This window comes from Salvelinus namaycush, unplaced genomic scaffold (genome assembly GCF_016432855.1).
Source record: "Salvelinus namaycush isolate Seneca unplaced genomic scaffold, SaNama_1.0 Scaffold180, whole genome shotgun sequence".
Taxonomy (NCBI): domain Eukaryota; kingdom Metazoa; phylum Chordata; class Actinopteri; order Salmoniformes; family Salmonidae; genus Salvelinus; species Salvelinus namaycush.
The window spans coordinates 139684-162213 of record NW_024058564.1 but is presented as its reverse complement, the minus strand read 5'-3'; the positions used below and the strand labels follow the sequence as shown (position 1 = coordinate 162213).

Sequence of the window (22530 nt, the reverse complement as noted above, 5' to 3'; positions counted from 1 at the left end):
CTCCTCCACCTACCCACCACCCTACACACCTCTCCACCACTCTACACACCTCCCACCACCCTACACACCTCTCCACCGCTCACCACCCTACACACCTCTCCACCCCCCTACACACCTCTCACCACCCTACACATCTCTCCACCTCTCCACCACCCTACACACCTCTCCACACCTACACAAACTCCATACCACCTACACACCTCTCACCACCCTACACACCTCTCCACCTCTCCACCACCCTACCACTCTCTCAACCACCCTACACACCTCTCCACCCTCCCCAACCTATACCACACCTCTCCACCACCTACACACCTTCACCACCCTACACACCTCTCCACCACCCATACACACCTCTCCACCTCTCCACCACCCCACACTCTCTCCAGCACCTACACACCTCTCCACCACCCTACACACCTCCCCACCACCCTACACACCTCTCCACCTTCCAAACACCTACAACCTCCCACCCCACACACCTCCCCAACACCCTACACACCTCAACCTTTCAAACACCCTACACACCTCTCCACCACCCTACACTCCTCTCCACCACCCTACACACCTCTCCACCACCCTACACACTCTCCACCTCTCCACCACCTACACACCTCTCCACTCCCCCACCACCCTACACAACTCTCCCCTCTCCACCACCCTACACACTCTCCACCTCCCCACACACCCTACACACCTCTCCACCACCCTACACACCTCTCCACCACCATACACACTCCCACCACTCTACCACCTCCCACCACCCTACACACCTCTCCACCACTCTACACACCTCCCACACACCCTACACACCTTCCACCTCTCCACCACCTACACACCTCTCACCCCCCTACACACCTCTCACCACCCTACACATCCCACCTCTCCACCACCCTACACACCTCTCCACCACCCTACACAACTCCCCACCACCTACACACTCCCACACCCTCACACACCTCCCACCCCCCTACACACCTCTCCACCACCCTATACACCTCTCCACCTCTCCACCACCCTACACAACTCCCCCACCCTACACACCCTCCACCACCCTACACCCTCTCCACACCCTCACACCTCCCCTACCACCACCCCACACCTCTCACCACCCCTACACACCTCTCCAACCACCCACACAACTCCCCACCACCCTACACACCTCTCCACCTCTCCACCACCCCCTCCACTCCTCTCTACCACCCTACACACCTCTCCACCACCCTACACAACTCCACCCCCACCACCACCTCTCCACACCTCACTCACTCTCACCAACCCACACTCCTCTCTACCACCCTACACACCTCTCCACACTCAACCTCCCCACCACCCTCTCACCTCGCCACAACCCGACACAGCTCTCCACACCGAACACACCTCTCCACTCTGCCACTCTCACCACCCTACACACCTCTCCACCCTCCCCACACCTCCCACCTCTCCCACAACCCTCTCCACTCCACCTTCCACCACCCTACACACCTCCCCACCACCCTACACACCTCTCACCACCACCTACACACCTCTCCACCACCCACCCCCTTACACACCTCTCCACCACCCTACACATATCCCCACCACCCTACACACCTCTCCATCTCTCCACCACCCCACACACCTCTCCAGCACCTACACACCTCTCCACCACCATACACACCTCTCCTCCTCTCCACCACCCTATACACCTCTCCGGCACCCTACACACCTCTCCACCACCCTACACACCTCTCCACCACCCTACACACCTCTCCACCCTCCACCACCTACACACCTCTCCACCACCCTACACAACTCTCCACCACCCTCTCCACCTCTCCACCACCCTACACACCTCTCCACCACCCTACACACATACACACCTCCCCACCACCCTACACACCTCTCCAGCACCCTACACACCTCTCCACCACCCTACACACCTCCCCACCACCCTACACACCTCTCCACCACCCTACACACCTCTCCACCTCCCCACCACCCTACACACCTCTCCACCACCCTACACACCTCCCCACCACCCTACACACCTCTACATCTCTCCACCACCCCACACACCTCTCCAGCACCCTACATACCTCTCCACCACCCTACACACCTCTCCACCTCTCCACCACCCTATACACCTCTCCAGCACCCTACACACCTCTCCACCACCCTACACACCTCTCCACCTCCCCACCACCCTACACAACTCTCCACCTCTCCACCACCCTACACACCTCTCCACCTCTCCACCACCCTACACACCTCTCCACCTCCCCACCACCCTACACAACTCTCCACCTCCCCACCACCCTACACACCTCTCCACCTCTCCACCACCCTACACACCTCTCCACCACCCTACACACCTCTCCACCACCCTACACACCTCTCCACCACTCTACACACCTCCCCACCACCCTACACACCTCTCCACCACTCTACACACCTCCCCACCACCCTACACACCTCTCCACCTCTCCACCACCCTACACACCTCTCCACCCCCCTACACACCTCTCCACCACCCTACACATCTCTCCACCTCTCCACCACCCTACACACCTCTCCACCACCCTACACAACTCCATACCACCCTACACACCTCTCCACCACCCTACACACCTCTCCACCTCTCCACCACCCTACACTCTCTCCACCACCCTACACACCTCTCCACCTCTCCACCACCCTATACACCTCTCCACCACCCTACACACCTCTCCACCACCCTACACACCTCTCCACCACCCTACACACCTCTCCACCACCCTACACACCTCTCCACCTCTCCACCACCCCACACTCTCTCCAGCACCTACACACCTCTCCACCACCCTACACACCTCCCCACCACCCTACACACCTCTCCACCTTTCCAACACCTACACACCTCTCCACCACCCTACACACCTCCCCACCACCCTACACACCTCTCCACCTTTCCAACACCTTACACACCTCTCCACCACCCTACACTCCTCTCCACCACCCTACACACCTCTCCACCACCCTACACACCTCTCCACCTCTCCACCACCCTACACACCTCTCCACCTCCCCACCACCCTACACAACTCTCCACCTCTCCACCACCCTACACACCTCTCCACCTCCCCACCACCCTACACACCTCTCCACCACCCTACACACCTCTCCACCACCCTACACACCTCTCCACCACTCTACACACCTCCCCACCACCCTACACACCTCTCCACCACTCTACACACCTCCCCACCACCCTACACACCTCTCCACCTCTCCACCACCCTACACACCTCTCCACCCCCCTACACACCTCTCCACCACCCTACACATCTCTCCACCTCTCCACCACCCTACACACCTCTCCACCACCCTACACAACTCCCCACCACCCTACACCCCTCTCCACCACCCCACCACCCTACACACCTCTCCACCACCCTACACATCTCCCCACCACCCTACACACCTCTCCTCCTCTCCACCACCCTATACACCTCTCCGGCACCCTACACACCTCTCCAGCACCCTACACACCTCTCCACCACCCTACACACCTCTCCTCCTCTCCACCACCCTATACACCTCTCCGGCACCCTACACACCTCTCCACCACCCTACACACCTCTCCACCACCCTACACACCTCTCCACCTCTCCACCACCCTACACACCTCTCCACCACCCTACACACCTCTCCACCACCCTCTCCACCTCTCCACCACCCTACACACCTCTCCACCACCCTACACACATACACACCTCCCCACCACCCTACACACCTCTCCACCACCCTACACACCTCTCCACCTCCCCACCACCCTCTCCACCTCCACCTCTCCACCACCCTACACACCTCCCCACCACCCTACACACCTCTCCACCAACCTACACACCTCTCCACCACCCTACACACCTCTCCACCACCATATACACCTCTCCACCACCCTACACACCTCTCCACCACCCTACACAACTCCCCACCCCCCTACACACCTCTCCACCACCCTACACACCTCTCCACCACCCTACACACCTCTCCAGCACCCTACACATCTCCCCACCACCCTACACACCTCTCCACCTTTCCAGCACCCTACACAACTCTCTACCACCCTACACACCTCTCCACCACCCTACACTCCTCTCTACCACCCTACACACCTCTCCACCACCCTACAAACCTCCCCACCACCCTCTCCACCTCTCCACCTCTCCACCACCCTACACATCTCTCCACCACCCTACACACCTCTCCACCTCTCCACCACCCTACACACCTCTCCACCACCCTACACACCTCTCCACCTCCCCACCACCCTCTCCACCTCCACCTCTCCACCACCCTACACACCTCCCCACCACCCTACACACCTCTCCACCACCCTACACCCCTCTCCACCACCCCACCACCCTACACACCTCTCCACCACCCTACACATCTCCCCACCACCCTACACACCTCTCCTCCTCTCCACCACCCTATACACCTCTCCGGCACCCTACACACCTCTCCAGCACCCTACACACCTCTCCACCACCCTACACACCTCTCCTCCTCTCCACCACCCTATACACCTCTCCGGCATCCTACACACCTCTCCACCACCCTACACACCTCTCCACCACCCTACACACCTCTCCACCTCTCCACCACCCTACACACCTCTCCACCACCCTACACACCTCTCCACCACCCTCTCCACCTCTCCACCACCCTACACACCTCTCCACCACCCTACACACATACACACCTCCCCACCACCCTACACACCTCTCCACCACCCTACACACCTCTCCACCTCCCCACCACCCTCTCCACCTCCACCTCTCCACCACCCTACACACCTCCCCACCACCCTACACACCTCTCCACCACCCTACACACCCCTCTCCACCTCCCCACCACCCTACACACCTCTCCACCACCCTACACATCTCCCCACCACCCTACACACCTCTCCATCTCTCCACCACCCCACACACCTCTCCAGCACCCTACACACCTCTCCACCACCCTACACATCTCTCCACCACCCCACACACCTCTCCAGCACCCTACACACCTCTCCACCACCCTACACACCTCTCCACCACCCTACACACCTCTCCACCACTCTACACACCTCCCCACCACCATACACACCTCTCCACCTCTCCACCACCCTACACAACTCCCCACCACCCTACACACCTCTCCACCACCCTACACACCTCTCCACCACCCTACACACCTCTCCACCTCTCCACCACCCTACACACCTCTCCACCACCCTACACACCTCTCCACCACCCTACACAACTCCCCACCACCCTACACACCTCTCCACCTCTCCACCACCCTCCACTCCTCTCTACCACCCTACACACCTCTCCACCACCCTACACAACTCCCCACCACCCACCACCCTCTCCACCACCCTCCACTCCTCTCCACCACCCTACACTCCTCTCTACCACCCTACACACCTCTCCACCACCCTACAAACCTCCCCACCACCCTCTCCACCTCTCCACCACCCTACACATCTCTCCACCACCCTACACACCTCTCCACCTCTCCACCACCCTACACACCTCTCCACCACCCTACACACCTCTCCACCTCCCCACCACCCTCTCCACCTCCACCTCTCCACCACCCTACACACCTCCCCACCACCCTACACACCTCTCCACCACCCTACACACCTCTCCACCACCCCACCACCCTACACACCTCTCCACCACCCTACACATCTCCCCACCACCCTACACACCTCTCCAGCACCCTACACACCTCTCCACCACCATACACACCTCTCCTCCTCTCCACCACCCTATACACCTCTCCGGCACCCTACACACCTCTCCACCACCCTACACACCTCTCCACCACCCTACCCACCTCTCCACCACCCTACACACCTCTCCACCACCCTACACAACTCTCCACCACCCTCTCCACCTCTCCACCACCCTACACACCTCTCCACCACCCTACACACATACACACCTCCCCACCACCCTACACACCTCTCCAGCACCCTACACACCTCTCCACCACCCTACACACCTCCCCACCACCCTACACACCTCTCCACCACCCTACACACCTCTCCACCTCCCCACCACCCTACACACCTCTCCACCACCCTACACACCTCCCCACCACCCTACACACCTCTACATCTCTCCACCACCCCACACACCTCTCCAGCACCCTACATACCTCTCCACCACCCTACACACCTCTCCACCTCTCCACCACCCTATACACCTCTCCAGCACCCTACACACCTCTCCACCACCCTACACACCTCTCCACCTCCCCACCACCCTACACAACTCTCCACCTCTCCACCACCCTACACACCTCTCCACCTCTCCACCACCCTACACACCTCTCCACCTCCCCACCACCCTACACAACTCTCCACCTCCCCACCACCCTACACACCTCTCCACCTCTCCACCACCCTACACACCTCTCCACCACCCTACACACCTCTCCACCACCCTACACACCTCTCCACCACTCTACACACCTCCCCACCACCCTACACACCTCTCCACCACTCTACACACCTCCCCACCACCCTACACACCTCTCCACCTCTCCACCACCCTACACACCTCTCCACCCCCCTACACACCTCTCCACCACCCTACACATCTCTCCACCTCTCCACCACCCTACACACCTCTCCACCACCCTACACAACTCCATACCACCCTACACACCTCTCCACCACCCTACACACCTCTCCACCTCTCCACCACCCTACACTCTCTCCACCACCCTACACACCTCTCCACCTCTCCACCACCCTATACACCTCTCCACCACCCTACACACCTCTCCACCACCCTACACACCTCTCCACCACCCTACACACCTCTCCACCTCTCCACCACCCCACACTCTCTCCAGCACCTACACACCTCTCCACCACCCTACACACCTCCCCACCACCCTACACACCTCTCCACCTTTCCAACACCTACACACCTCTCCACCACCCTACACACCTCCCCACCACCCTACACACCTCTCCACCTTTCCAACACCCTACACACCTCTCCACCACCCTACACTCCTCTCCACCACCCTACACACCTCTCCACCACCCTACACACCTCTCCACCTCTCCACCACCCTACACACCTCTCCACCTCCCCACCACCCTACACAACTCTCCACCTCTCCACCACCCTACACACCTCTCCACCTCCCCACCACCCTACACACCTCTCCACCACCCTACACACCTCTCCACCACCCTACACACCTCTCCACCACTCTACACACCTCCCCACCACCCTACACACCTCTCCACCACTCTACACACCTCCCCACCACCCTACACACCTCTCCACCTCTCCACCACCCTACACACCTCTCCACCCCCCTACACACCTCTCCACCACCCTACACATCTCTCCACCTCTCCACCACCCTACACACCTCTCCACCACCCTACACAACTCCCCACCACCCTACACACCTCTCCACCACCCTACACACCTCTCCACCCCCCTACACACCTCTCCACCACCCTATACACCTCTCCACCTCTCCACCACCCTACACAACTCCCCACCACCCTACACACCTCTCCACCACCCTACACACCTCTCCACCACCCTACACACCTCTCCACCTCTCCACCACCCTACACACCTCTCCACCACCCTACACACCTCTCCACCACCCTACACAACTCCCCACCACCCTACACACCTCTCCACCTCTCCACCACCCTCCACTCCTCTCTACCACCCTACACACCTCTCCACCACCCTACACAACTCCCCACCACCCACCACCCTCTCCACCACCCTCCACTCCTCTCCACCACCCTACACTCCTCTCTACCACCCTACACACCTCTCCACCACCCTACAAACCTCCCCACCACCCTCTCCACCTCTCCACCACCCTACACATCTCTCCACCACCCTACACACCTCTCCACCTCTCCACCACCCTACACACCTCTCCACCACCCTACACACCTCTCCACCTCCCCACCACCCTCTCCACCTCCACCTCTCCACCACCCTACACACCTCCCCACCACCCTACACACCTCTCCACCACCCTACACACCTCTCCACCACCCCACCACCCTACACACCTCTCCACCACCCTACACATCTCCCCACCACCCTACACACCTCTCCATCTCTCCACCACCCCACACACCTCTCCAGCACCCTACACACCTCTCCACCACCATACACACCTCTCCTCCTCTCCACCACCCTATACACCTCTCCGGCACCCTACACACCTCTCCACCACCCTACACACCTCTCCACCTCTCCACCACCCTACACACCTCTCCACCACCCTACACAACTCTCCACCACCCTCTCCACCTCTCCACCACCCTACACACCTCTCCACCACCCTACACACATACACACCTCCCCACCACCCTACACACCTCTCCAGCACCCTACACACCTCTCCACCACCCTACACACCTCCCCACCACCCTACACACCTCTCCACCACCCTACACACCTCTCCACCTCCCCACCACCCTACACACCTCTCCACCACCCTACACACCTCCCCACCACCCTACACACCTCTACATCTCTCCACCACCCCACACACCTCTCCAGCACCCTACATACCTCTCCACCACCCTACACACCTCTCCACCTCTCCACCACCCTATACACCTCTCCAGCACCCTACACACCTCTCCACCACCCTACACACCTCTCCACCTCCCCACCACCCTACACAACTCTCCACCTCTCCACCACCCTACACACCTCTCCACCTCTCCACCACCCTACACACCTCTCCACCTCCCCACCACCCTACACAACTCTCCACCTCCCCACCACCCTACACACCTCTCCACCTCTCCACCACCCTACACACCTCTCCACCACCCTACACACCTCTCCACCACCCTACACACCTCTCCACCACTCTACACACCTCCCCACCACCCTACACACCTCTCCACCACTCTACACACCTCCCCACCACCCTACACACCTCTCCACCTCTCCACCACCCTACACACCTCTCCACCCCCCTACACACCTCTCCACCACCCTACACATCTCTCCACCTCTCCACCACCCTACACACCTCTCCACCACCCTACACAACTCCATACCACCCTACACAACTCTCCACCACCCTACACACCTCTCCACCTCTCCACCACCCTACACTCTCTCCACCACCCTACACACCTCTCCACCTCTCCACCACCCTATACACCTCTCCACCACCCTACACACCTCTCCACCACCCTACACACCTCTCCACCACCCTACACACCTCTCCACCACCCTACACACCTCTCCACCTCTCCACCACCCCACACTCTCTCCAGCACCTACACACCTCTCCACCACCCTACACACCTCCCCACCACCCTACACACCTCTCCACCTTTCCAACACCTACACACCTCTCCACCACCCTACACACCTCCCCACCACCCTACACACCTCTCCACCTTTCCAACACCTTACACACCTCTCCACCACCCTACACTCCTCTCCACCACCCTACACACCTCTCCACCACCCTACACACCTCTCCACCTCTCCACCACCCTACACACCTCTCCACCTCCCCACCACCCTACACAACTCTCCACCTCTCCACCACCCTACACACCTCTCCACCTCCCCACCACCCTACACACCTCTCCACCACCCTACACACCTCTCCACCACCCTACACACCTCTCCACCACTCTACACACCTCCCCACCACCCTACACACCTCTCCACCACTCTACACACCTCCCCACCACCCTACACACCTCTCCACCTCTCCACCACCCTACACACCTCTCCACCCCCCTACACACCTCTCCACCACCCTACACATCTCTCCACCTCTCCACCACCCTACACACCTCTCCACCACCCTACACAACTCCCCACCACCCTACACACCTCTCCACCACCCTACACACCTCTCCACCCCCATACACACCTCTCCACCACCCTATACACCTCTCCACCTCTCCACCACCCTACACAACTCCCCACCACCCTACACACCTCTCCACCACCCTACACACCTCTCCACCACCCTACACACCTCTCCACCTCTCCACCACCCTACACACCTCTCCACCACCCTACACACCTCTCCACCACCCTACACAACTCCCCACCACCCTCCACACCTCTCCACCTCTCCACCACCCTCCACTCCTCTCTACCACCCTACACACCTCTCCACCACCCTACACAACTCCCCACCACCCACCACCCTCTCCACCACCCTCCACTCCTCTCCACCACCCTACACTCCTCTCCACCACAGTACACATCTCTCCATCATCCTACACACAACCCTCTCCACCACCCTCCACTCCTCTCTGCCACCCTACACTCCTCTCTACCACCCTACACTCCTCTCCACCACAGTACACATCTCTCCATCATCCTACACACCACTCTCTCCACCACCCTGATTAGTTGACTAGTTGAATCAGGTGTGCTAGTGCTGGACTGGAACAAAAAAGTGCATTCTTAGGAATGGTTGAGAGCAGTGTGTGTTTTATTAGGCTACAGTGGGTTTTAGTACAAGGTGATTTGCATCTGATGGGCGGGTTTCAGATTCTAACGTGACATAAGCCAAACGCTTCAACTGTCAGCCACTGGGAGTTTAGCCATTGCCAGTCAAGCCCCCTAATTGGTTAGTTTTGGCAGGACATATGCACGTGTGGTGATTTATCCCCGCAATGACATCAATCGTTCTTTTATATGCGACACTAGGGGAAGAAAATGTAACTTTTACTCCTTGTTGCTGTTGTAGTGGCCAGGCCTAGATGAACCACTGCCAGTATGGGACGGTGTCCCAAATGGCACCCTATTCCCTACATTCCCCACTACAGAGCCATATGGACTCTGGTCAAAAGTAGTGCACTATATAGAGAATAGGGTGCCATTTGGGACGCACACAGTATATACTCAGTATGATGAGTAAGAGCCCCTCCCAGGGATATTGGCCTCTCGCGAGCCTTATTTCATTGCTGACGGAGTGTGTGTGTTGTGTGTGTGTGTGTTTGACAGAGTGCATGTATGAAGGCCGAAAAGCCTTCTCCTCACTCAGTCTCAGTTTCTCAATTCATTCAGTGTTACAATATGCATAGGAAAATACTGTATGACATGCACACACCACCCAAAATAACAAATCAAGGAAAGACAAAGGGTAGCTTGGGTAAAGTTCACTTTTTGCATCAGTCTTTGTTGTCTCTTTTGGGTTCTCACTATCTGTTTCAGGGACCTTCTGTATACTGACTTTAGCCCAATTGATATAGCTTAAACTACCATCTAAACCTCTCTGTCTTGTAATCCCAGGCAAGGCCTAAAGGCGAGGGTCTAACTCCGTACCAGGGGAAGAAGAGGTGTTTTGGAGAGTACAAATGTCCCAAGTGTAAGAGGAAGTGGATGAGTGGCAACTCCTGGGCCAACATGGGACAAGAATGTATCAAGTGTCACATCAACGTCTACCCACACAAGCAGGTAGGACAACATGTGTGTGTGTGTGTGTGTGTGTGTGTGTGTGTGTGTGTGTGTGTGTGTGTGTGTGTGTGTGTGTGTGTGTGTGTGTGTGTGTGTGTGTGTGTGTGTGTGTGTGTGTGTGTGTGTGTGTGTAGTCAGGGTTTGGAAGGGAGAGCATGTAAATTGAGGCAGTGGGCTCTGGTCAAAAGTAGTGCACTATATAGGGAATGGGTGCTATTTGGGACACAATTGTCGCTGCTTACAGTTTCTAGGTTGTTCCCAACTTGCCTGATTAAAATAGAGTAAAATAAAGAGTGCTTCAGAGTGTGAGTGCTGATCTAGGATCAGTTTGCATTTTAGATCACAATGATTAAGATTATTTGGACGGGGGGGACCTGATCCTAGATTGGCAATCCTACAGTACTCTGAGACACTTTGTGAACATGGGCCCAGAGCTCTGTCACTTGTAAACTATTCATCTCAACAGCAATACATTCCAAGAAATGGTTTAACTATTCCCAACAAAAATATAAATGCAACATGTAAAGTGTTGGTCACATGTTTCATGAGCTGAAATAAAACATCGCATACATTTCCCATACACACAAAAAGCTTATTTCTCTCAAAAATGTTGCACAAATTTGTTTAGTGAGCCTTTCTTCCCTTGCCACACCTGATAGGTGTGGTATATCAAAAAGCTGATTAAACAGCATGATCACTACACAAGTGCACCTTGTGCAATAAAAGGCCACTCTAAACTGTGCAGTTTTGTCACACAATGCCACAAATGTCTCAAGGTTTGAGGGAATATGCAGTTGGCATGCTGAATGCAGGAATGACCACCAGAGCTGTTGCCAGAGAATGTAATGTTAATTTCTCTACCATAAGCTGCCTCCAACGTCATTTTAGAGAATTTGCAGACCACGTGTATCCACGCCAGCCCAGGACCTCCACATCCGGCTAGGAAACACTGTCACCACTGATAAATCCATGATAATCGAGAATTTCAATAAGCATTACTCTATGGCTGGCCATGCTTTCCATCTGGCTACCCCAACCCTGGCCAACAGCTCCGCACCCCCCGCAGCAACTGGCCCAAACCCCCCCGCTTCTCCTTCACCCAAATCCAGACAGCTGATGTTCCGAAAGAACTGCAAAATCTGGATCCCTACAAATCAGCTGGGCTAGACAATCTGGACCCTCTCTTCCTAAAATTATCTGCCGAAATTGTTGCAACCCTTATTACTAGTCTGTTCAACCTCTCTTTCGTATCATCTGAGATTCCTAAAGATTGGAAAGCGGCCGCGGTCATCCCCCTCTCTAAAGGGGGAGACACTCTAGACCCAAACTGTTACAGACCTCTATCCATCCTGCCCTGCCTTTCTAAAGTCTTCGAAAGCCAAGTTAACAAACAGATCACCGACCATTTCGAATTCCAAAGTACCTTCTCCGCTATGCAAACTGGTTTCCGAGCTGGTCACGGGTGCACCTCAGCCACGCTCAAGGTCCTAAACGATATCATAACCGCCATCGATAAAAGACAGTACTGTGCAGCCGTCTTCATCGACCTGGCCAAGGCTTTCAACTCTGTCAATCACCGTATTCATATCGGCAGACTCAACAGCCTTGGTTTCTCTAATGACTGCCTCACCTGGTTCACTAACTACTTCTCAGATAGAGTCTAGTGTGTCAAATCGGAGGGCCTGTTGTCCGGACCTCTGGCAGTCTGTATGGGGGTGCCACAGGGTTCAATTCTCGGGCCGACTCTTTTCTCTGTATATATCAATGGTGTCGTCTACACAGACGACACCATTCTGTATACATCTGGCCCTTCTTTGTACACTGTGTTAACAAACCTCCAAACGAGCTTCAACGCCATACAACACTCCTTCCGTGGCCTCCAACTGCTCTTAAATGCTAGTAAAACGAAATGCATGCTCTTCAACCGATCGCTGCCTGCACCCGCCTGCCCGACTAGCATCACTACTCTGGACGGTTCTGACTTAGAATATGTGGACAACTATAAATACCTAGGTGTCTGGCTAGACTGTAAACTCTCCTTCCAGACTCACATTAAGCATCTCCAATCCAAAGTTAAATCTAGAATCTTCTTCCTATTTCGCAACAAAGCCTCCTTCACTCATGCTGCCAAACATACCCTCGTAAAACTGACTATCCTACTGATCCTTGACTTCGGCGATGTCATTTACAAAATAGCCTCCAACACTCTACTCAGCAAATTGGATGCAGTCTATCACAGTGCCATCCGTTTGGTCACCAAAGCCCCATATACTACCCACCACTGCGACCTGTATGCTCTCGTTGGCTGGTCCTCGCTACATATTCGTCACCAAACCCACTGGCTCTAGGCCATCTATAAGTCTTTGCTAGGTAAAGCTCCGCCTTATCTCAGCTCACTGGTCACCATAGCAACACCCACCCGTAGCACGGGCTCCAGCAGGTATATTTCACTGGTCATCCCCAAAGCCAACACCTCTTTGGTCAGCCTTTCCTTCCAATTCTCTGCTGCCAGTGACTGGAACAAATTGCAAAAATCGCTGAAGTTGGAGACTTATATCTCCCTCACTAACTTTAAGCGTTAGCTGTCAGAGCAGCTTACCGATCGCTGCAGCTGTACACAGTCCATATGTAAATAGCCCACCCAACCTACTAGCTACCTCATCCCCATATTTGTTTTTGTTTTTCTGCTCTTTTGCACACCATTATTTCTACTTGCACATCATCATCTGCACATCTATCACTCCAGTGTAAATTGCTAAATTGTAATTACTTCGCCACTATTGGTCTATTTATTGCCTTACCTCCTTACTTCATTTGCACACACTGTATACAGATTTTTCTATTGTGTTATTGACTGTACGTTTGTTTATCCCATGTGTTGTTGTTTTTGTCGCACTGCTTTGCTTTATCTTGGCCAGGTTGCAGTTGTAAATGAGAACTTGTTCTAAACTGGCCTACCTGGTTAAATAAAGGTGAAATAAAAATAAATAAAAAATCACCTGTGGGGGGCGTCCCGGGTGGCGCAGTGTTCTAAGGCACTGTATCGCAGTGCTAGCTGTGCCACCAGAGACTCTGGGTTCGAGCCCAGGCTCTGTCGCAGCCGGCCGCGACCGGGAGGCCCGTGGGGCGGTGCAAAATTGGCCTAGCGTCGTCCGGGTTAGGGGGGGTTTGGCCGGCAGGGATATCCTTGTCTCATCGCGCACTAGCAACTCCTGTGGCGGCCCGGGCGCAGTGCACGCTGACCAGGTCGCTAGGTGTACGATGTTTCCTCCGACACATTGGTGCGGCTGACTTCCGGATTGGATGCACACTGTGTTAAGAAGCAGTGCGGCTTGGTTGGGTTGTGTTTCGGAGGACACATGGCTCTCGACCTTCGCCTCTCCCAAGTCTGTGCAGGAGTTGTAGCGATGAGACAAGACAGTAACTACCAGCAACTGGATATCACGAAATTGGGGAGAAAAAGGGGGTAAAAAAAGAAATTTTAAAAAATCACCTCTGGGACAAGCCACCTGGACAGCTGATGAAACTATGGGTTTGCACAACCAAAGAATTTCTGCACAAACAGAATCCGTCTCAGGGAAGCTCATCTGCATGCTCGTCGTCCTCACCATGGTCATGGCCTGACTGCAGTTCGACATCGTAACCGACTTTAGTGGGCAAATGCTCACCTTTGATGGGCACTGGCACGCTGGAGAAGTGTGCTCTCCACGGTAGATTCCCGGTTTCAACTGTCCCAGGCAGATGGCAAACAGCGTGTATGGCGTCGTGTGGGCGAGTGGTTTGCTGATGTCAGAGTTGTAAACAGAGTGCCCCATGGTGGTGGTGGGGTTATGGTATGGGCAGGCATAAGTTACAGACAACAAAGACAATTGCATTTTATCAATGGCAATTTGAATACACAAAGACATCGTAACCGACTTTAGTGAGGCCCGTTATCGTGCCATTCATCCTGAGATCCTGAGGCCCGTTATCGTGCCATTCATCCACCACCATCACCTCATGTTTCAACATGATAATGCATGTCGCAAGGATCTGTACACCATTGCTGGGAGCTGAAAATGTCCCAGTTCATCCATGTCCTGCATACTCGTCAGACATGTCACCCATTGAGCATGTTTGGGATGATCTGGATCTACGTGTAAGACAGCGTGTTCCAGTTCCCGCTAAATATCAAGCCACTTTGCACAGCCATTAAAGAGTAGTGGGACACAATTCCATAGGCCACAATCAATGGCCTGATCAACTCTATGCGAAAGAGATGTGTCGCGCATGAGGCCAATAGTGGTCATACCAGATACTGACTGATTTTCTGGTCCACACCCCTAGCATTTGTTTAAGGTATCTGTGGTCAACAGATGCATAACTGTATTCCCAGTCATGTGAAACCCATAGATTAGGGCCTAATACATTTATTTCAATTGACTGATTTCCTTATATGAACTTGTAACGGGGTGAGTGACTGGCTGCCGGGAAGTCAGGCGCAGGAGAGCAGAGATGGGTGATAACAGGAGAACTTTAATATACACCCTGGCCCAAAGGCACAGGCGAGGCAGCACAAAGCACAACCACGGTAACATGAACCGGTTTAAACGAAACAAAAAAACCTAGGTTCGAAACAAACCTAGCGCAAGCCAGCCTGTAGCGTAACACCCTACACAAAGAACAATTCCACACACAGACATGGGGGAAACAGAGGGTAATATACATTTAGTCTGATGAGGGAATGTGAACCAGGTGTGCGGGAAAACAAGACAAAACAAATGAAAAAAGAAAGGTGGAGCGGCGATGGCTAGAAGACCGGTGACGTCGACTGCCGAACGCCGCCCGAACAAGGAGAGGGACCGACTTCGGTGGAAGTCGTGACAGAACTGTAACTCAGTAAAATCTTTGAAATTATTGCATGTTGCGTTTATATTTTTGTTCAGTGTAGATGTTATAAGTAATTGTCCAAATATGTGACCCCCTGCCATGAAATAATCCTTAATTAAATTAGCTTTAAAAAGTGTACATTTTTTGCTTATTGAGTTGAGAGGGAAAAAGTAGGTTTTGACAGAATTCTGTGTCTATTATCCCTAGTGCAACAAATTACATGTAACTTCTAGTTACCAAATGGCACCCTGTTCCTGACATAGTGGCACTGGGCCCTGATTCAAAAATAGTGCACTATATAGGGAAATGCTTACTTACGAGCCCCTAACCAACAATGCAGTTTAAAAAATCTAAAATACGGATAAGAATAAGAAATAAAAGTAATTAACCTCTCTGGTACAAGTGGGACGGTAGCGTCCCACCTCGACAACAGCCAGTGAAATTGCAGGGCGCCAAATTCAAAACAACAGAAATCCCATAATTAAAATTCCTCAAAAATACAAGTATTATACACCATTTTAAAGATAAACTTCTTGTAAATCCAACCACAGTGTCCAATTTCAAAAAGGCTTTACTGCGAAAGCACACCATGCGATTACTTTGGAGCGTAATGTTCAGAAATGCATTGTCTCAAACAAACATTCGGTGAAAGTGCAGAGAGCCACATCAAATTACAGAAATACTCATCATAAACATTGATCTAAGATACAAGATAAAGATAAAAGATAAACTTCTCCTTAATGCAACCGCTGTGTTAGATTTCAAAAAGGCTTTACGGCAAAAGCACACCATGCGATTATGTTAGGTCAGCGCCTAGCCACAGAAAACCATACAGCCATTTTCCAGCCAAGGAGAGGTGTCACAAAAGTCAGAAATAGCGTTAAAATTAATCACTTACCTTTGATGATCTTCATCTGATGGCACTCCCAGGTCTCCATGTTAGACAAAAAATGTTTGTTTTGTTCGATAAAGTTAATCTTTATGTCCAAATACCTCCTTTTTGTTCGTTTAGTCCTGGTAATCCAAAAGTACAATGCGCGGGCACTAAGTCCAGACGAAAAGTCAAAATAGTTCCATTACAGTTCGTAGAAACATGTCAAACGATGTATAGAATTAATCTTTAGGATGTTTTTATCATAAATCTTCAATAATATTCCAACCGGACAATTCCTTTGTCTTTAGAAATGAAAGGGAACGGAGCTCGCGCTCACGGCTGCGCGCATGACTAAACTAAAGGCTTTCAACCAGACCCCTGGTTCAAACAGCTCTTATTCGCTCCCCCTTCACAGTAGAAGCCTGAAACAACGTTCTAAAGACTGTTGACATATAGTGGAAGCCTTAGGAAGTGCAATCTGACCCCATAGACACAGTATATTGGATAGGCAATCACTTGAAAAACTACAAAACTCAGATTTCCCACTTCCTGGATGGATTTTCCTCAGCTATTTGCCTGCCATATCAGTGCTGTTATACTCACAGACATTATTTTAACAGTTTTGGAAACTTTAGAGTGTTTTCTATCCAAATCTACCAATTATGCATATCCCAGCTTCTGGGCCTGAGTAGCAGGCAGTTTAATTCGGGCACGCTTTTCTTCCAAAATTCCGAATGCTGCCCCCTACCCTAGGGAAGTTAAAGAGCAGCAGTAAAATAACAATAGCGAGACTATATACATGGGCGTGGGATGGAATGACAGGGCCCTGATCGACCACTGCAGTTTGCAGGAGGACGTCCGTCGGGAGTTGGCCTGCAGGGACACCACCCTCCCCTTTGACCAGCTGGTGGACCTGTCCATTTGGCTGGATAACCTGCTGGCTACCCGCGGACGTCCAGAGCGGGGTCTGTCGGTTCCATCCCCCAGCACCACCGCTCCGATGCCCATTGAGCTGGGAGGTGCTGCGCTCAGGGAGACCAGAGGAGGTTCCTTCACGTGCACCATCTGTGGCCGCAGAGGTCACACTGCCGGTCGGTGCCGGGTTGGTTCCTCTGGGGGTCGAGGCAGCGAGCAGGGCACTCTGGCGTCACCCCAGGTGAGCCGGCACCATTCTCACCCAGAGCCCTCTGTTGCACACCTGTTGTTGTATGTTACTTTTCCTGAGTTTTCCCCGCATTCCCAGCATAAAGTGCTCGTCGATTCAGGCGCGGCTGGGAATTTCATAGACAGATCATTCTCCCATAGTTTAGGGATCCCCATTGTTCCAGTGGCTATGCCCTTCCCAGTTCACGCCTTAGAAAGTCGACCATTAAGGTCAGGGTTGATTAGGGAGGCCACCGCTCCCCTGGGCATGGTGACACAGGGGGGTCACAAGGAGAGAATCAGTCTCTTCCTCATTGACTCTCCTGCGTTTCCCGTGGTGCTAGGCCTACCCTGGTTAGCCTGTCATGACCCAACTGTTTCATGGCAACGGAGGGCTCTCACGGGGTGGTCGCGAGAGTGTTTGGGGAGGTGTTTAGGGGTTTCTATTGGGGCTACTACAGTGGAAAGTCCAGACCAGGTCTCCACCGTGCGCATTCCCCCGATTCCGATTTGGCTCTTCCCCATCGTTGTGCAATAAATCTCCTGGTAGACGCCGCACTTCCCAGAAGTCATGTGTATCCCCTGTCACAGGCGGAGACGGCAGCTATGGAAACATATGTCTCCGAATCCCTGCGTCAGGGGTACATTCGGTCCTCTACTTCATCCGCCTCCTCGAGTTTCTTTTTTGTGAAGAAGAAGGAGAGGGGTCTGCGCCCATGTATTGACTATCGAGCTCTTAACCAGATCACTGTGAAGTACAGTTACCCGCTACCTCTCATAGCCACAGCGATTGAGTCAATGCACGGGGCGCGCTTCTTCACGAAACTAGATCTCAGGAGCGCTTACAACCTGGTGCGTATCTGGGAGGGAGACGAGTGGAAGACAGCGTTCAGTACCATCTCAGGGCATTATGAGCATTATATCGATGACATTCTGATATACTCTGCTGCACGCGCCGAGCATGTGTCCTTGGTGCGCGGGGTGCTTGGACGACTGTTGGAGCATGACCTGTGTGTCAAGGCTGAGAAATGCCTGTTCTTCCAGCAGTCCGTCTCCTTCCTAGGATACCGCATTTCCACCTCAGGGGTGGAGATGGAGAGTGACCGCATTTCAGCCGTGCATAATTGGCCGAGTCCAACCACGGTAAAGGAGGTGCAGCGTTTTCTAGGGTTTGCCAATTACTACCGGAGGTTTATCCGGAGTTTTGGTCAGGTAGCGGCTCCCATTACCTCACTGCTGAAGGGGGGGGGGCGGTGCGTTTGCAGTGGTCAGCTGAGGCGGACAGGGCTTTTGTTCACCTAAGGGCCCTGTTTACCTCGGCTCCCGTGCTGGCCTATCCGGATCCCTCTTTGGCGTCCGAGGCTGGGATAGGAGCCGTGCTCTCTCAGCGCTCGGTTGCGCCTCCGAAGCGCCGCCCCTGTGCCTTCTTCTCGAGGAAGCTCAGCCCGGTGGAGTGAAACTATGACGAGGGGGACCGGGAGCTGTTGGCTGTCATCAAGGCTTTGAAGGCGTGGAGACATTGGCTTGAGGGGGCTAAACACCCTTTTCTCATCTGGACTGACCACCGCAATCTGGAGTACATCCGGGCAGCGAGGAGACTGAATCCTCGCCAGGCAAGGTGGGCCATGTTTTTTACACGTTTTGTTTTCACCCTTTCGTACAGACCAGGTTCCCAGAATGTCAAGGCAGACGCACTGTCCCAGCTGTATGACACAGAGGAGCGGCCCATGGATTCCACCCCCATACTCCCGGCCTCCTGCCTGGTGGCGCCTGTAGTGTGGGAGCTGGACGCGGACATTGAGCAGGCGTTACGTGCAGAGCCCGCTCCCCTCCAGTGTCCCGCTGGGCGTCTGTACGTTCCGTCTGCTGTCCGTGACCGGCTGATCTATTGGGCTCACACATCACCCTCCTCTGGTCATCCAGGTATCTGTCGGACAGTGCGCTGTTTGAGTGGGAAGTACTGGTGGTCCACCTTGGCCAAGGACGTGAGGGTTTATGTTTCCTCCTGCTCGGTGTGCGCCCAGTGTAAGGCTCATAGGCACCTGCCCAGAGGTAAATTACACCCCTTACCCGTTCCACAATGGCCATGGTCTCACCTGCCATGGTCTCAGATTTTCTCACAGATCTCCCCTCATCTCAGGGGAACACCACGATCCTGGTTGTTATGGACCGTTTCTCCAAGTCCTGCCGTCTCCTTCCTCTGCCCGGTCTCCCTACGGCCCTACAGACTGCGGAGGCCTTGTTCACTTACGTCTTCCGGCACTACGGGGTACCTGAGGATATAGTGTCTGACCGAGGTCCCCAGTCCACGTCGAGGGTCTGAAGAGCGTTCATGGAGCGTCTGGGGGTCTCGATTAGCCCTACCTCAGGTTTTCACCCCGAGAGTAACGGGTAGGTGGAGAGAGTTAGGTAGGTTTCTGCGGTCTTATTGCCAGGACCGGCCGGGGGAGTGGGCTGGACAGAGATGGCCCAGAACTCGCTTCGCCACTCCTCCACTAACCTCTCCCCCTTTCAGTGCGTACTGGGGTATCAGCCGGTTCTGGCTCCTTGGCATCAGAGTCAGACTGAGGCTCCTGTGGTGGACGACTGGTTCCGGCGCGCGGAGGAGACATGGGACGCCGCCCATGTTCACCTTCAGTGCGCCGTGCTGCGCCAGAAATCCAGCGCAGACCATCACCAGAGTGAGGCGGTGACCGGGTCTGGCTCTCGACCCGAAACCTGCCCCTCCACCTGCCCTGCCGGAAGCTGGGTCCGCGGTTTGTGGGGCCATTTAAAGTCCTGAGGAGACTGAACGAGGTTTGTTACAGGTTACAGCTCCCCCCCGATTACCGTATTAACCCCTCGTTCCATGTGTCTCTCCTCAGGCCGGTGGTGGCTGGTCCGCTCCAGGAGTCTGAGGTGCGGGAGGTTCCTCCTCCCCCTCTGGACATCTAGGGGCCCCCGGCGTACGCCGTTCGCTCCATACTGGATTCGTGGCGTCGGGCAAGGGGCCTTCAGTACCTCGTGGAGTGGGAGGGGTACGGTCCGGAGGAGAGATGCTGGGTTCCGGTGGAGGACGTGTTGGACCCTTCAATGCTGCGTGAGTTCCACCGTCTCCGTCCGGATCGCCCTGCACCTCGCCCCCCGGGTCGTCCCCGAGGCCGGTGTCGGCGCGCTGCTGGAGCCGCGCGTCAAGGGGGGGTACTGTCACGACTTCCGCCAAAGTCGGTTCCTCTCCTTGTTCGGGCGGCGTTCGGCGGTGGACGTCACCGGTCTTCTAGCTATCGCGATCCACCTTTCATTTTTCCATTTGTTTTGTCTTGTTTTCCCGCACACCTGGTTTACATTCCCTCATTACTTGCATATAACCCTCTGTTTCCCCCCATGTCTGTGTGTGGAATTGTTTGTTGTAAAGTGTATGTGCACTTCAGACTGGTTTGTGACGGGTTATTTCAACCCGTATTTTGTTGTTCTGGGTGCAGTTTGTGTTGCCTCATTAACTTCTTAGGTATAGGGGGCGACATTTTCACTTTTGGATGAATTTGTGCCCAAATTAAACGGCCTCGTACTCTGTCCTAGATCATATGATATGCATATTATTATTACTATTTGATAGAAAACACTCTAAATTTCTAAAACTGTTTGAATTATATCTGTGAGTAAAACAGAACTCATATGGCAGGCAAACTTCGAAACAGGAAGTCAAAATTCTGAAATGGGTCGCTGTGAAAGGCATCACCTATTCAATTGCCTTATATTTATGGATCTGTATGCACTTCATACGCCTTCCACTAGATGTCAACAGGCAGTAGAACGTGGAATGAAGCATATAGCTTCATGTGGGACCGGATGAGAGCCTTTGGAGTGACAGGTCAGGCAGATTGCCAGTTCTTGGCCACGCATAGAGGGCATGTGATGTCTTTGTCTGCACTGCGTTAGATAGACATGAAGAAATGCTCCGTTTGGGACGTTATTGGATATATATGAGAAAAACATCCTGAAGATTGATTCTCAACTGAGTTTGACCAGTTTATTCGACTTGTAATACCACTTTTTGAAGTTTTCGTTCAACTGCGCAAGTGTTTGGACACGTGTACTACACATGCTAGCCAAAGTTGCTAATTCGACAGAAGGAATGGACATTATAAAACAAAACAACGATTTATTGTGGAACTAGGATTCCTGGCA

General features: G+C 54.0%; 1 protein-coding gene across 1 annotated transcript in view; it reads left to right on the top strand.

The window, feature by feature from the left end:
- Positions 1–22530, top strand: part of LOC120037654 (zinc finger CCHC domain-containing protein 24-like) — a 50048-nt gene that overhangs the window by 20505 nt on the left and 7013 nt on the right. Inside the window, exon 2 of the mRNA XM_038983650.1 lies at positions 11313–11477. Within this exon, the coding sequence (XP_038839578.1) occupies positions 11313–11477 (165 nt within the window). The remainder of the gene's footprint in view (positions 1–11312; positions 11478–22530) is intronic.